The sequence below is a fragment of the Coloeus monedula genome (assembly GCF_965178545.1).
Source record: "Coloeus monedula genome assembly, chromosome: 32".
NCBI classification, from domain to species: domain Eukaryota; kingdom Metazoa; phylum Chordata; class Aves; order Passeriformes; family Corvidae; genus Coloeus; species Coloeus monedula.
Window position 1 is genome coordinate 478,217 of NC_138812.1, and position 16,935 is coordinate 495,151.

At 50.6% G+C, this 16,935-nt stretch overlaps 1 protein-coding gene across 1 annotated transcript in view; it reads left to right on the forward strand.

The window, feature by feature from the left end:
* The window catches only part of LOC309583681 (large neutral amino acids transporter small subunit 2-like), a 27,597-nt gene extending 10,953 nt beyond the window's left edge, over window positions 1–16,644 (forward strand). The window contains exons 5-11 of the mRNA XM_082299480.1: window positions 271–522; window positions 1,994–2,117; window positions 6,293–6,396; window positions 8,682–8,778; window positions 10,839–10,988; window positions 14,474–14,651; window positions 16,292–16,644. Of these exons, the coding sequence (XP_082155606.1) occupies window positions 271–522; window positions 1,994–2,117; window positions 6,293–6,396; window positions 8,682–8,778; window positions 10,839–10,988; window positions 14,474–14,651; window positions 16,292–16,422 (1,036 nt within the window). The 3' untranslated portion in view covers window positions 16,423–16,644. The remainder of the gene's footprint in view (window positions 1–270; window positions 523–1,993; window positions 2,118–6,292; window positions 6,397–8,681; window positions 8,779–10,838; window positions 10,989–14,473; window positions 14,652–16,291) is intronic.
* Window positions 16,645–16,935: the final 291 nt, after the last annotated feature.

Here is a 16,935-nt window from a genome sequence, read left to right on the forward strand (position 1 = left end):
CGGTAAAAAATTGGTAAAAAATTGTAAAAAAGCTATAAAAAATCGTAAAAAATCGGTAAAAAACCGTAAAAAATCTGTAAATATTTGTATAAAATTGGTAAAAAGTCGTAAAAAATTGGTAAAAAATTGGTAAAAAACCGTAAAAAAACCGTAAAAAATCGGTAAAAAACCGTAAAAAATCGGTAAAAAACCGTAAAAAATCCATAAAAAATTCGTAAAAAATCCGTAAAAAATTGGTAAAAAACCGTAAAAAATCGGTAAAAAATCGGCAAAAACCCGTAAAAAATCGGTAAAAACCCGCAAAAAATTGCCAAAAAAAATCCGAAAAAAATCCGAAAAAATCCCCGAGCGTGCCCGAACCGTTGCAGGCGAGCACTGGTGGCTGCAGCCGGCGCAGGCGTTCCGGCCCTGGGCGCCGCCGGCCGCGGGGCCGCTGTTCCTGGCCTGCCTGCAGGGCTCCTTCGCCTACGGCGGCTGGAACTTCCTCAACTACGTCACCGAGGAGCTGCAGCGCCCGCACAGGTGGGCACCGGGGGGGGATTTGGGGGGATTTGGGGGGGATTGGGGGGGATTTGGGGAGGTTTGGGGGCACCTGGGGGGCATTTGGGGGAGTTTGGGGAGGATTTGGGGGCACCTGGGGGCACCTGGGGGGCATTTGGGGGGATTTGGGGGGGATTTGGGGGAGTTTGGGGGCACCTGGGGGCACCTGGGGGGGATTTGGGGGGATTTGGGGGGGATTTGGGGGGGATTTGGGGGCACCTGGGGGGGGTTTGGGGTAGTTTGGGGGGGATTTGGGGGCACCTGGGGGCACCTGGGGGGGTCTGGAGGCACCTGGGGGGGATTTGGGGTCATTTGGGGGAGATTTGGGGGCACCTGGGGGGGATTTGGGGGGATTTGGGGGGGATTTGGGGGCACCTGGGGGGGATTTGGGGGGATTTGGGGGGGATTTGGGGGGGATTGAGGGGGTTTGGGGGGGATTTGGGGGGACTTGGGGGCACCTGGGGGCACCTGGGGGGGGTCTGGGGGCACCTGGGAGGGATTTGGGGGCACCTGGGGGGGATTTGGGGGGGATTGAGGGGGTTTGGGGGAGTTTGGGGGAGTTTGGGGGCACCTGGGGGGGATTTGGGGTCATTTGGGGGATTTTTGGGGGCACCTGGGAGGGGTCTGGGGGCACCGGGGGGGATTTGGGGGCACCTGGGGGCACCTGGGGGGGATTTGGGGGGGATTTGGGGGCACCTGGGGGGGGTTTGGGGTAGTTTGGGGGGGATTTGGGGGCACCTGGAGGCACCTGGGGGGGATTTGGGGTCATTTGGGGGAGATTTGGGGGCACCTGGGGGGGGTTTGGGGGGATTTGGGGGGGTTTGGGGGGGATTTGGGGGCACCTGGGGGGGATTTGGGGGGGATTTGGGGGAATTTGGGGGAGTTTGGGGGCACCTGGGGGGATTTTGGGGGGATTTGGGGGCACCTGGAGGGGGTTTGGGGGGGATTTGGGGGAATTTGGGGGTGTTGGGGGCACCTGGAGGGGATTTGGGGTCATTTGGGGGGGATTTGGGGGCACCTGGAGGGGATTTGAGGGGATTTTTGGGGGATTTGGGGTCTCCTGCGGGCACCTGGGAGCACCTGGGGGGTGTTGGGGGCACCTGAGGCTAATCTCATGCTAAAATTATGCTAATTTATGCTAATCGATGCTAATTTAGGGCTGATTGGGGGGGGGTTTTGTCCGATTTTGGCTACTTTGGGGGTGATTTGGGCCGATTTCTGCTACTTTAGGGCCAATCTATGCCGATTTATGCTAATTTATGCTAATTTATGCAAATATTATGCTAACCGGGGCTGGAATTTGGGGGATTTTGGCTACTTTTGGGCTACTTTTGGGCTGATTTCGGGCTGATTTTGGCCGATTTCGGGCAGCTTTGTGCCGATTTCTGCTACTTTAGAGCCGATTTTCGCCCTTTCATGCTAATTTATGCTAATTTATGCAAATGCGGGGCAGGAATTTGCCGCTGGCCATCTCGATCTCGCTGCCGCTGGTCACCTTCCTGTACGTGGCGGCCAACGTGGCGTATCTGGCGGCCATGAGCCCCCAGGAGATCCTGGACAGCGACGCCGTGGCCGTGGTGAGGCCGCTTTGGGGCGAAAAAGGGCGATTTTGGGCAAAAATCCCCAAAGTGGGGGAAAAAAACCGGGTTTTTTTGGGGGGGAAATGGGGATTTTTGGGATAAAAAATGGGGATTTTGGGATAAAAAAAGGGGATTTTGGGGATAAAACATGGGGATTTTAGGGGAAAAAAATGGGGATTTTAGGGGAAAAATGGGGATTTTGGGATAAAAAATGGGGATTTTGGGATAAAAAAAGGGGATTTTGGGATAAAAATGGGGATTTGGGGATAGAAAATGGGGATTTTGGGGATAAAAATTGGGGATTTTGGGGATAAAACATGGGGATTTTAGGGGAAAAATGGGGATTTGGGGATAAAAAGTGGGGATTTTGCGGATAAAAATGGGGATTTTAGGGGAAAAAATGGGGATTTTAGGGGAAAAAAATGGGGATTTTGGGATAAAACATGGGGATTTTAGGGGAAAAATGGGGATTTTAGGGGAAAAAATGGGGATTTTGGGATAAAAAAAATGGGGATTTTAGGGGAAAAAAATGGGGATTTTAGGAAAAAAGTGGGGATTTTGGGATAAAAGTGGGGATTTTGGGATAAAAAATGGGGATTTTGGGGATAAAAAATGGGGATTTGGGGATAAAAAGTGGGGGTTTTAGGGGAAAAATGGGGATTTTAGGGGAAAAAAATGGGGATTTTAGGGGAAAAATGGGGATTTTGGGATAAAAAAATGGGGATTTTGGGATAAAAATTGGGGATTTTGGGGATAAAACATGGGGATTTTAGGGGAAAAATGGGGATTTTAGGGGAAAAATGGGGATTTTAGGGGAAAAATGGGGATTTTGGGATAAAAAAATGGGGATTTTAGGGGGAAAAGGGGGATTTTGGGATAAAAAGTGGGGGTTTTAGGAAAAAATGGGGATTTTGGGATAAAAAATGGGGATTTGGGGGATAAAAATGGGGATTTTAGGGGAAAAAGAATGGGGATTTTGGGGATAAAACATGGGGATTTTAGGGGAAAAAATGGGGATTTTTGGGGAAAAAAATGGGGATTTTGGGATAAAAAGTGGGGGTTTTGGGGATAAAAATTGGGGATTTTAGGGGAAAAAAATGGGGATTTTAGGGGAAAAATGGCGATTTTGGGATAAAAAATGGGGATTTTGGGATAAAAAAAGGGGATTTTGGGGATAAAAAATGGGGATTTTGGGATAAAAAATGGGGGTTTTAGGGGAAAAATGGGGATTTTACGGGAAAAATGGGGATTTTGGGATAAAAAAATGGGGATTTTGGGGATAAAAATGGGGATTTTAGGGGAAAAATGGGGATTTTAGGAAAAAAATGGGGATTTTGGGATAAAGAAATGGGGATTTTAGGAAAAAATGGGGATTTGGGGGAAAACCGCAGGAATTTTGGAAAAATGTTGGGAAGAAGTGGAAATTTGGGGGAAAATGGGGAAAAAGGCAAAAAAGTCCGGGAAAAATGGGAAAATTTGGGGAAAAACGTGGGATTTTTTGGAAAAAAGTGGCAATTTTGGGGGGAAAAAGCAGAATTTTTGGGGCAAAACACAGGAATTTTGGGGAAAATGTGGGAATTTTGGGGGAAAACGTGGAAATTTTGGGAAAATGTTGGAAAAAGTGGAAATTTGGGGAAAAATGAGGGGAAAAGCATAAAAAAATTAGGGAAAAAAGGGAAAATTGAGGAGAAAAAAGCGGAATTTTGGGGGAAAAAAGCGGGGATTTTGGGGAAAAAGTGGGAATTTTGGAGAAATGTTGGGAAAAGTGAGAAAACTTGGGAAAAAATGAGGAAAAAAGCAAAAAAGTGAGGGGAAAAGGGGAAAATTTGGGGGAAAAATGTGGGAATTTGGGGAAAAAAGTGGAATTTTGGAGGAAACGTGGGGAATTTTGGGGAAAAATGTGGGAATTTTGGGAAAGTGTTGGGAAAAAGTGGAAATTTGGGGAAAAATGAGGGAAAAAGCAAAAAATTCAGGGGAAAATGGGGAAATTGGGGGAAAAAAGTGGAATTTGGGGGGAAAAAAGTGGGGATTTTGGGGAAAAAGTGGGAATTTTGGGGAAATGTTTGGAAAATGAGAAAACTTAGGAAAAAATGAGGAAAAAAGCAAAAAAGTGAGGGAAAATTTGGGGGAAAATGCAGGAAATTTGGGGAAAAAATGGGAATTTTTGGGAAAAAACGTGGACATTTTGGGAAAATGTTGGGAAAAGTGGAAATTTGGGGAAAAAGGAGAGGAAAAGCATAAAAAAATGAGGGAAAAAGGGAAAATTGGGGGAAAAAGCGGAATTTTGGGGGAAAAAAGTGGGGATTTTGGGGAAAAAAGCGGGAATTTGGGGGAAATGTTGGGGAAAAGTGGAAATTTGGAGAAAAATGAGGAGAAAAGCAAAAAGAGAGGGGGAAATGGGAAAATTTTGGGGAAAAAACCAGGAATTTTTGGAAAAAAGTGGAAAATTCGGGGGAAAAAGTGGAATTTTTGGGAAAAAAGTGGGAATTTTGTGGAAATGTTGGGAAAAGTGAGGAAATCTGGGAAAAAATGGGGAAAAGCAAAAAAATGAGGGAAAATGGGAAAATTGGAGGGAAAAATGCAGGAAACTTTGGAAAAAAGCAGGAATTTTTGGGAAAAAAGCGGACATTTTGGGAAAATGTTGGGAAAAGTGGAAATTTGGGGAAAAAGGAGGGGAAAAGCATAAAAAAACGAGGGAAAAAAGGGAAAATCGGGGTAAAAAAGCGGAATTTTGGGGGAAAAAAGCGGGGATTTTGGGGAAAAAGTGGGAATTTGGGGGAAATGTTGGGGAAAAGTGGAAATTTGGAGAAAAATGAGGAGAAAAGCAAAAATAGAGGCAAAAATGGGAAAATTTTGGGGAAAAAACCAGGAATTTTGGGAAAAAACGTGGACATTTTGGGAAAATGTTGGGAAAAGTGGAAATTTGGGGAAAAATGAGGGGAAAAGCATAAAAAAATTAGGGAAAAAAGGGAAAATTGAGGAGAAAAAAGCGGAATTTCGGGGAAAAAAGTGGGGATTTTGGGGAAAAAAGCGGGAATTTGGGGGAAATGTTGGGGAAAAGTGGAAATTTGGAGAAAAATGAGGAGAAAAGCAAAAAGAGAGGGGGAAATGGGAAAATTTTGGGGAAAAAACCAGGAATTTTTGGAAAAAAGTGGAAATTTGGGGGGAAAAAGTGGAATTTTTGGGAAAAAAGTGGGAATTTTGTGGAAATGTTGGGAAAAGTGAGGAAATCTGGGAAAAAATGGGGAAAAGCAAAAAATGAGGGAAAATGGGAAAATTGGAGGGAAAAATGCAGGAAACTTTGGAAAAAATCGGGAATTTTTGGGGAAAAAGTGGAAATTTTGGGAAAATATTGGGAAAAGTGGAAATTTGGGGAAAAAGGAGGGGAAAAGCATAAAAAAACGGGGGAAAAAAGGGAAAATCGGGGTAAAAAAGCGGAATTTTGGGGGGAAAAAGCGGGAATTTGGGGGAAAAAGTGGAATTTTTGGGAAAAAAGTGGGAATTTTGTGGAAATGTTGGGAAAAATGAGAAAACTTAGGAAAAAATGAGGAAAAAAGCAAAAAAGTGAGGGAAAATTTGGGGGAAAATGCAGGAAATTTGGGGAAAAAAGCAGGAATTTTTGGGGAAAAAGTGGAAATTTTTGGAAAATGTTGGGAAAAGTGGAAATTTGGGGAAAAATGAGGGGAAAAGCATAAAAAAACGGGGGAAAAAAGGGAAAATCGGGGGAAAAAAGCGGAATTTTGGGGGAAAAAAGCGGGAATTTGGGGGAAAAAGTGGAATTTTTGGGAAAAAAGTGGGAATTTTGTGGAAATGTTGGGAAAAATGAGAAAACTTAGGAAAAAATGAGGAAAAAAGCAAAAAAGTGAGGGAAAATTTGGGGGAAAATGCAGGAAATTTGGGGAAAAAAGCAGGAATTTTTGGGGAAAAAGTGGAAATTTTTGGAAAATGTTGGGAAAAGTGGAAATTTGGGGAAAAATGAGGGGAAAAGCATAAAAAAACGAGGGAAAAAAGGGAAAATCGGGGGAAAAAAGCGGAATTTTGGGGGAAAAAAGCGGGGATTTTGGGGAAAAACGCGGGAATTTGGGGGAAAAAGGCGGGAATTTTTTGGGGAAAAGGCTGGGAATTTTGGGAAGGTCGGGACTCCGCCTCCATCGGGGCCTTTTCCCCCCCAGAGCTTCGGCGAGAGGGTCCTGGGGCCACTGGCCTGGGTGATGCCCGTGGCCGTCGCCCTCTCCACCTTTGGCGGCGTCAACGGCTCCCTCTTCACCTGCTCCAGGTGAGAGCCCCAAAACCAGCCCAAATCCACCCAAAATGCACCCAAAATCTGCTCCAAAGTCCGCCCCAACGTGCACCAAGATCGCCCCGAAATCCGCTCCAAAATGCACCCCAAAATCCACCCAAAATTCACCCCAAAACGCACCAAAATCCGCCCAAAATCCGCCCCGAAGTTCACCCCAAAATGCACCAAAAATTCGCCCAAAATTCCCCAAAACTTCCACAAAATCCACCCAAAATTCCCCAAAAATTCACCCAAAGTTCACCCAAAAATCCACCCAAAATTCCCCAAAAATTCCCCGAAATCCACCCAAAGTTCCCCAAAAATTCACCCAAAATTCACCCAAAATTCCCCCAAAAATTCCCCCAAAAATCCCCAAAATTCACCCCAAAATCCGCCCAAAATCCACCCCAAAATGCACCAAAATCTGCCCAAAATCCGCCCAAAATCCACCCAAAATCCATCCCAAAATTCGCTCCAAAATCCGCCCAAAATTCCCCAAAAATTCCCCAAAATCCGCCCCAAAATCGCCCCGAAATCCGTTCCAAAATGCACCCAAAACATCAGCCAAAATACAGCAAAATCGCCCCGAAATCCATCCGAAATCCGCCCAAAATCCACCCCAAAATCCACCCCAAAATGCACCAAAAATTCGCCCAAAATTCCCCAAAAATTCCCCAAAATCCACCCAAAATTCCCCAAAAATTCACCCAAAAATTCGCCCAAAATTCCCCAAAAATTCCCCAAAATCCACCCAAAATTCCCCAAAAATTCACCCAAAATCCACCAAAACCCACCCAAAATCCGCCCAAAATTCCCCAAAAATTCCCCAAAATCCCCCCAAAATCCGTTCCAAAATGCACCCAAAACATCAGCCAAAATACAGCAAAATCGCCCCGAAATCCATCCGAAATCCGCCCAAAATCCACCCCAAAATCCACCCCAAAATGCACCAAAAATTCGCCCAAAATTCCCCAAAAATTCCCCAAAATCCACCCAAAATTCCCCAAAAATTCACCCAAAATCCACCAAAACCCACCCAAAATCCGCCCCAAAATTCCCCAAAAAGTCCCCAAAAATTCCCCAAAATTCCCCAAAAATTCACCCAAAATTCACCCAAAATCCACCAAAAATTCCCCCAAAAATCCCCAAAATTCACCCCAAAATCCGCCCAAAATCCACCCCAAAATGCACCAAAATCTGCCCAAAATCCGCCCAAAATCCACCCAAAATCCATCCCAAAATTCGCTCCAAAATCCGCCCAAAATTCCCCAAAAATTCCCCAAAATCCCCCCAAAATCCGTTCCAAAATGCACCCAAAACATCAGCCAAAATACAGCAAAATCGCCCCGAAATCCATCCGAAATCCGCCCAAAATCCACCCCAAAATGCACCAAAATCTACCCAAATCCACCCCAAAATTCGCCCCAAAATCCACCCCGAAATGCACCAAAAATTCGCCCAAAATTCCCCAAAAATTCCCCAAAATCCACCCAAAATTCCCCAAAAATTCACCCAAAATTCACCCAAAATGCACCCAAAATCCACCCCAAAATCCACCCAAAATCTGCCCCAAAATTCCCCAAAAAGTCCCCAAAAATTCCCCAAAATCCACCCAAAATTCCCCAAAAATTCACCCAAAATTCATCCAAAATTCACCCAAAATCACCCCAAAATCCACCCAAAATACCCCAAAATGCACCAAAATCACCCCCAAAATCTGCAAAAATCCCCAAAAATCCACCCAAAATCCACCCAAAATACCCCAAAAATTCCCCAAAATCCACTCCCAAATCCACCCCAAAATCCACCAAAATCCACCCAAAATTCCCCAAGAGGTCCCCAAAAATTCCCCAAAATCCACCCAAAATTCCCCAAAAATTCACCCAAAATCCACCCAAAATCCACCCAAAATCCACCCAAAATCCGCCCCAAAATTCCCCAAAAAGTCCCCAAAAATTCCCCAAAATCCACCCTAAATCCGCCCAAAATCCCCCAAAATTCCCCCCAAATTCCCCATTTCTCCCCCCAAATCCCGCCCAAATTTTCCCAAAATCCCCCAAATTTTCCCAAAATCCCCCCAAAACCCCCCCAAATTCCCCATTTTTTCCCCAAATTCCCCCCTTTTCCCCTCAGAATTTTCCTCATTTTTTCCCCCCCTCATTTCCCCCCCTCCCCCTTCCCGTGGCCCCTCCCCCCTTTTGGGATGACGTCACCTCCCCGCCCCATGACGTCATTTCCCCCGTCCCGATGACGTCACCTCCCCGCCCCGATGACGTCACCAGGCTGTTCTACGCGGGGGCGCGGGAGGGGCACCTGCCCGCCCTGCTGGCCATGATCCACCTGCGGCGCCGCACGCCCGTGCCCGCCCTGCTCGTCACCGTGAGCGCCGGGATTGGGGCGAAAAGCGGGGATTTTGGGAAAAAACGGGGAAAAAACGGCGAAAAACGGGGAAAAAACGGCCCGGAAATGGTCAAAAACGGTCCAAAACCGGCCAAAAACGGGGGGAAAACGGCACGGAAGTGAGGGGAGATGATGGGGGAAGAGAGTGTGGGAGGGGTTTGGGTGGAATTCAGGGAAAATTGGGAAAATTGGGGAAGAAAAGGAGAAAATTGGGTGAAAAATGGCCAAAAATGGCCCCAAATGGCCAAAAATGGCTGAAAATGGTCAAAACCGGCCAAAAATGGGGGAAAAACGGCACGGAAGTGAGGGGAGATAACGGGGGAAGAGAGTGTGGGAGGGGTTTGGGTGGAATTCTGGGAAAATTGGGAAAATTGGGGAAGAAAAGGAGAAAATTAGGTGAGAAATGGGGGAAAACGGCCAAAAATGGCCAAAACGGCCCAAAACCAGCTGAAAATGGGGGAAAAACGGCACGGAAGTGGGGGGAGATGACGGGGGAAGAGAGTGTGGGAGGGGTTTGGGTGGAATTCTTGGAAAATTGGGAAAATTGGGGAAGAAAAGGAGAAAATTAGGTGAAAAATGGGGGAAAATGGCAAAAAATGGCCAAAACGGCCCAAAACCAGCCGAAAATGGGGGAAAAACGGCACGGAAGTGGGGGGAGATAACGGGGGAAGAGAGTGTGGGAGGGGTTTGGGTAGAATTCTGGGAAAATTGGGAAAATTGGGGAAGAAAAGGAGAAAATTAGGTGAGAAATGGGGGAAAACGGCCAAAAATGGCCAAAACGGCCCAAAACCAGCTGAAAATGGGGGAAAAACGGCACGGAAGTGGGGGGAGATGACGGGGGAAGAGAGTGTGGGAGGGGTTTGGGTGGAATTCTGGGAAAATTGGGAAAATTGGGGAAGAAAAGGAGAAAATTGGGTGAAAAACGGGGAAGAAAATTGCAAAAAATGGCCAAAAATGGCTTAAAATGGTCCAAAAATTGCCGAAAATGGGGGAAAACGGCACAAAAGGGAGGGGGAATGATAGGGGAAGAGAGCATGGGAAGGATTTGGGTGGAATTCTGAGGGGTTTGGGAAAATTGGGGAAAAAAGGAGAAAATTAGGTGAAAAATGGGGGAAAATGGCAAAAAATGGCCAAAACGGCCCAAAACCAGCTGAAAATGGGGGAAAAACGGCACGGAAGGGGGGGGAGATGACGGGGGAAGAGAGTGTGGGAGGGGTTTGGGTGGAATTCTGGGAAAATTGGGAAAATTGGGGGAAAAAAGGAGAAAATTAGGTGAGAAATGGGAAAAAATGGCCAAAAATGGGGGAAAACGGCAAAAAAAAGGAGAGATTTGAGGGAAAAATGAGGGGGAAAAGGACAAAAAGGGGTGGGGGAAGAGGATTGGGAGGAATTGAGGAAAAAAAGGGGAAATTTGGGGGGAAAACGGGCAAAAAACGGGCAAAATTTGGGCAAAAAAGGGCAAAAACTTGGGGAGTGGGCGGAGCTAAAGGGAGGGGGCGGGGCTTGGGGGGCGGGGATTTTGGGGCAAAATCCGGGGATTTTGGGCCTGAATTTGGGGATTTTGGGGCTGAATTTGGGGCTGAATTTGGGGCTAAATCGGGGATTTTGGGGCTGAATTTGGGGCTGAATTTGGGGATTTTGGGGCTGAATTTGGGGATTTTGGGGCTGAATTTGGAGCTGAATTTGGGGATTTTGGGGCTGAATTTGGGGCTGAATTTGGGGATTTTGTGGCTGAATTTGGAGCTGAATTTGGGGATTTTGGGGCTGAATTTGGGGCTGAATTTGGGGATTTTGTGGCTGAATTTGGGGCTGAATTTGGGGCTAAATCAGGGGATTTTGGGGCTGAATTTGGGGCTGAATTTGGAGCTGAATTTGGGGATTTTGTGGCTGAATTTGGGGCTGAATCCGGGGATTTTGGGGCTAAATTGAAGGAATTTGGGGCTAAATCAGGGATTTTGAGGCTGAATCCGGGGATTTTGGGGGCGTGGCCGGGTGGGCGTGGCCTCCCCACTAAGCCCCGCCCCCTGCCCCTCCCCCAGTGCGTCTCCACGCTGCTGATGCTGGTGACGGGCGACATCTACACGCTCATTAATTACGTGGGCTTCGTTAATTACCTCTGGTACGGCGTCACCGTGGCCGGGCTGGTGCTGCTCAGGTGGAGGGAGCCCCACCTGCCCCGCCCCATCAAGGTCAGCCACGCCCCCTTTCCCCCCCAAAAAAAAATCCCTCCGGAAAGCCCCGAAAACGCCACAAATTCACCCCAAAAATTCATCCCCCAAAAAAACGTCCCCGGCTTCCCACGGCGCCCATTCATAAAACCGAACGCTCCTAGCGCCCCCTGCAGGATTCCCGCGCTAAAATCAACCTCCCATTCATAGAAAATCGACTGCTCTTAGCGCCCCCTAGTGGATTCCCACGCTCTCCATTCATAGAAATGACCGCTTTGAGCGCCCCCTTAGGATTCCCACGGCGTCCATTCACAAAAACCAAACGCTCTTAGCGCCCCCCAGTGGATTCCCATGCTCCCCATTCATACAAATGACTGCTCCAATCGCCCCCCTGGTGGATTCCCGCACTCTCCATTCATATAAATGAGCGCTCTTAGCGCCCCTGTTAGGATTCCCACGCCGCCCATTCATAAAACTGGCTGCTGGGAGCGCCCCCTGCTGGATTCCCACGCTCCCCATTCACAAAACCGAACGCTCTTAGCGCCCCTCTTAGGATTCCCACGGCGTCCATTCATAAAACCGAATGCTCTTAGCGCCCCCTGGTGGATTCCCACGCTCCCCATTGATAACAAAACCTCTCCCGGCTATTTCCCACGCCCTGCCCTGCTTCCCATTCATCAATTTAAGTCCTCTTGGTGCCCCCTGCTGGATTCCCATGCTCCCCATTCATAGAAATGACCGCTCTTAGCGCCCCCATTAGGATTCCCACACTCCCCATTCATAAAACCAAATGCTCCTAGCGCCCCCTGCAGGATTCCCACGCTCTCCATTCACAAAAAAACGAGCTCTCTTGGCTCTCCCTGGTGGCTTCCCACGCTCTCCATTCATAGAAATGACCGCTCTTAGAGCCCCCAGTGGATTCCCACGCTCCCCATTCATAAAACTGAACACTCCTAGAGCCCCCTGCAGGATTCCCACGCTCTCCATTCACAAAAATGACCGCTCTTGGTGCCCCCTGCTGGGTTCCCACCCTCCCCATTCATAACGAAACCTCTCCTGGGTATTTCCCACGCTCCCCATTCATACAAATGACCGCTCTTAACCACCCCCATGTGGATTCACACGCCACCCATTCACAAAACCAAACACTCCTAGCGCCCCCTGCTGGATTCCCACGCCGCCCATTCACAAAACCGAATGCTCCCAGCGCCCCCTGGTGCCTTCCCACCCTCTCCATTCATAAAAGTGACCGCTCTTAGCGCCCCCAGTGGATTCCCACACTTCCCATTCACACAACCGGATGCTCTTAGGGCCCCCTGGTGGATTCCCACGCTCTCCATTCATAAAAACGACCCCCCCCGGCGCCCCCAGCGGATTCCCACGCTCCCCATTCACAAAACCAAACACTCTTAGCGCCCCCAGTGCCTTCCCACGCTCCCCATTCATACAAATGATCCCCCCCCGAGCGCCCCCAGTGGATTCCCACGCTCCCCATTCATAAAACCAAACGCTTCTAGCGCCCCTAGTGGCTTCCCACGCTCCCCATTGATAACAAAACCGGATGCTCTTAGCGCCCCCAGTGGCTTCCCACGCTCCCCATTCATACAAGTGACCGCCCTTAACGCCCCCCATTAGGATTCCCACGGTGCCCATTCATAAAAACGACCACTTTTAGCACCCCCTTGCAGATTCCCACGCTCCCCATTCACAAAGCCGGATGCTCTTAGCACCCCCAGTACCTTCCCACGCTCCCCATTCATAAAACCAAATGCTCCCAGCGCCCCCAGTGCCTTCCCACCCTCTCCATTCATAAAAGTGACCGCTCTTAGCGCCCCCAGTGCCTTCCCACGCTCCCCATTCATAAAACCAAACGCTCCTAGCGCCCCCTGCTGGATTCCCACGCTCCCCATTCATACAAGTGACCGCCCTTAACGCCCCCCATTAGGATTCCCGCGGTGCCCATTCATAAAAACGACCACTTTTAGCACCCCCTTCCAGATTCCCACGCTCCCCATTCACAAAGCCAAACGCTCCCAGCGCCCCCAGTGGCTTCCCACCCTCTCCATTCATAAAAGTGACCGCTCTTAGCGCCCCCAGTGGCTTCCCACGCTCCCCATTCACAAAACCGGACGCTCCCAGCGCCCCCAGTGCCTTCCCACGCTCCCCATTCATACAAATGATCCCCCCCCGAGCGCCCCCAGTGGCTTCCCACGCTCCCCATTCACAAAACCAAACGCTCCCAGCGCCCCCAGTGCCTTCCCACCCTCTCCATTCATAAAAGTGACCGCCCTTAACGCCCCCCATTAGGATTCCCACGGTGCCCATTCATAAAAACGACCACTCCTAGCGCCCCCAGTGGCTTCCCACGCTCTCCATTCACAAAGCCAAACGCTCCCAGCGCCCCCAGTGGCTTCCCACCCTCTCCATTCATAAAAGTGACCGCTCTTAGCGCCCCCAGTGGCTTCCCACGCTCCCCATTCACAAAACTGGATGCTCCCAGCGCCCCCAGTGCCTTCCCACGCTCCCCATTCATAAAACCAAACCGGATGCTCCTAGCGCCCCCAGTGGCTTCCCACGCTCCCCATTCATAAAACCAAACGCTCCCAGCGCCCCCTGCTGGATTCCCACGCTCCCCATTCATACAAGTGACCGCCCTTAACGCCCCCCATTAGGATTCCCACGGTGCCCATTCATAAAAACGACCACTCCTAGCGCCCCCTTGCAGATTCCCACGCTCTCCATTCACAAAGCCGGATGCTCTTAGCGCCCCCGGTGCCTTCCCACGCTCCCCATTCATACAAATGACCCCCCCCCCGAGCGCCCCCAGTGGCTTCCCACGCTCCCCATTCATAAAACCAAACGCTCCTAGCGCCCCCAGTGGCTTCCCACGCTCCCCATTCATACAAGTGACCGCCCTTAACGCCCCCCATTAGGATTCCCACGGTGCCCATTCATAAAAACGACCACTCCTAGCACCCCCTTGCAGATTCCCACGCTCTCCATTCACAAAACCAAACGCTCCCAGCGCCCCTGGTGCCTTCCCACCCTCTCCATTCATAAAAGTGACCGCTCTTAGCGCCCCCAGTGGCTTCCCACGCTCCCCATTCACAAAACCGGATGCTCTTAGCGCCCCCAGTGCCTTCCCACGCTCCCCATTCATACAAATGATCCCCCCCCGAGCGCCCCCAGTGGCTTCCCACGCTCCCCATTCACAAAACCAAACGCTCCCAGCGCCCCCAGTGCCTTCCCACGCTCTCCATTCATACAAGTGACCGCCCTTAACGCCCCCCACTAGGATTCCCACGGTGCCCATTCATAAAAACGACCACTCTTAGCGCCCCCAGTGCCTTCCCACGCTCTCCATTCATACAAATGACCGCCCTTAACACCCCCCCCCCCCTTAGGATTCCCACGCCCCCCCATTCACAAAACCCACCGCCCCTCCCCCCACCCCGGCGCCTTCCCGCCCCCCCCCCCCGCCAACGGACGCCGCCCCTCCCCCCCAGGTGAACCTGCTCCTCCCGGCCCTCTACCTGCTCTTCTGGGGGGCGCTGCTGCTCTTCTCGGTGTGGTCCGAGCCCCTGGTCTGCGGCATCGGCCTGGCCATCATGGCCACCGGCGCCCCCGTCTACCTGCTCTGCGTCCGGGGGGGGCCCCGGCCCCCGGCCCTGCGCCGCGCCATGGGTGAGGGGCGGGGCTCTAAAGGGGATTTGGGGGGGATTTGGGGGGAGTTTGGGGAGTTTGGGGGGGTTTTAAGGGGGTTTGGGGGGATTTGGGGGATTTGGGGGGAGTTTGGGGTCATTTGGGGGATTTGGGGGGAGTTTTGGGGGAGTTTGGGGGAAGTTTGGGGGGTTTAAAGGGGATTTGGGGGGGATTTGGGGGGAGTTTGGGGGATTTGGGGGGGGTTTGGGGGGAGTTTGGGGTCATTTGGGGGATTTGGGGGGATTTTAAGGGGGTTTGGGGGGGTTTAAGGGGGATTTGGGGGGAGTTTGGGGTCATTTGGGGGATTTGGGGGGAGTTTGGGGAGAGTTTGGGGGGTTTAAAGGGGATTTGGGGGGGATTTGGGGGGAGTTTGGGGTATTTGGGGGGAGTTTGGGGGGAGTTTGGGGGGTTTAAAGGGGATTTGGGGGGAGTTTGGGGTCATTTGGGGGAGTTTGGGGGAGTTTGGGGTCATTTGGGGGCTTTGGGGGGGTTCAAAGGGGATTTGGGGGGATTTTGGGGGAGTTTGGAGGGGATTTGGGGGGGTTTTGGGGGGTTGGGGTCATTTGGAGGAGTTTTGGGGGGGTTTAAAGGGGATTTGGGGGGAGATTTGGGGGATTTTTGGGGGATTTGGGGTCATTTGGGGGATTTGGGGGGGTTTTAAGGGGGTTTGGGGGGGTTTAAAGGGGGCTTGGGGGGAGTTTGGGGTCATTTGGGGGATTTGGGGGGAGTTTGGGGAGAGTTTGGGGGTTTTGGGGGGGTTTAAAGGGGATTTGGGGGGGATTTGGGGGGAGTTTGGGGTCATTTGGGGGATTTGGGGGGGTTTAAAGGGGTTTGGGGGGGTTTAAAGGGGGCTTGGGGGGAGTTTGGGGTCATTTGGGGGATTTGGGGGGGTTTAAAGGGGTTTGGGGGGGTTTAAAGGGGGCTTGGGGGGAGTTTGGGGTCATTTGGGGGAGTTTGGGGGGAGTTTGGGGGAAGTTTGGGGGGTTTAAAGGGGATTTGGGGGGGATTTGGGGGGAGTTTGGGGGATTTGGGGGGGTTTTAAGGGGGTTTGGGGGGGTTTAAAGGGGATTTGGGGGGATTTTGGGGGAGTTTGGGGGAGTTGGGGTCATTTGGGGGAGTTTGGGGGGGTTTTAAGGGGGTTTGGGGGGAGATTTGGGGGATTTTTGGGGGGTTTGGGGTCATTTGGGGGCTTTGGGGGGGTTCAAAGGGGATTTGGGGGGATTTTGGGGGAGTTTTGGGGAGTTTGGAGGGGTTTTGGGGGAGTTTGGGAGGGTTGGGGTCATTTGGGGGCGTTTGGGGGGGTTCAAAGGGGCTTTGGGGGGGGTTATGGGGGGTTTTGGGGAGTTTGGGGGGATTTGGGGGGACTTTTGGGGGGGTTTAAAGGGGATTTGGGGGAGTTTTGGGGTGGATTTTGGGGGGGTTTAAAGTTGGTTTTGGGGGGGGGGCGGTTTCGGTGGAATTTTTGGGGCGTTTTCCCCAACATTTTGGGCTCTCCGTGGTTCATTTTTTTTTTTTTTTTGGGGGGGGGGAGGGGCGGGGTTTTGGGGGAGGGGCTCCAGGGTGGGGGGAGGGGCTCTCACACCCCTCCCCTCCCCCCCCTCTTTTTGCCCCTCCCCCCACAGCCTCCCTGACCCGCTTTGGGCAGCGCCTCCTGCTCGTGGTGTACCCGGGGGGTGGGGGAGGGGCCGAGGACGACCCCTCCCCCTTCCAGGACCCCCCCAAACCCCCCTCCCCCCCCTCCGACCACCCCTAGACCCGCCCCTCCCCCCACCCCCACCCAGTGCCTTAAAAAAAAAAAATAAAAAAAAAAAGTGGGGGGCGTGGCTTTTTTGATGGAAGCCACGCCCTCCTTGTGACGTCACGGGGCAGAGCCGGCTCCGCCCCTCCCCCCCCTCCTCCTCCTCCTCCCCTTCCCCCCCCAAAAAAAAATGAATTTTAATATTTTTAGGGGGGAAATGGGGGCGTGGCCTCGTTGTGGGCGGGGCTGGTTGCGAATAAAAATCCTTTGGCAGAAAAAAAAAAATGAAGTCTCGGTGTTTTTATTTTTAATCTTTTGCGTCGGTTTTTGCCTCAAAATAATAAAAGAATCCCGGGAATTTTCCGCCGGTTTTTTTTTTTTTTCCCCGAATTTTTTAATTTTTTTTTTTTTTTTTTTTTTTTTACGGGGAATTCCCCCGAACTTTCTCACGGAAACCGCCGAGCTTCCTCACGGAAATCCACGAAGCTTTCCGAAGACACCCGAACGCTTTCCGGAAGTTCCCCCACC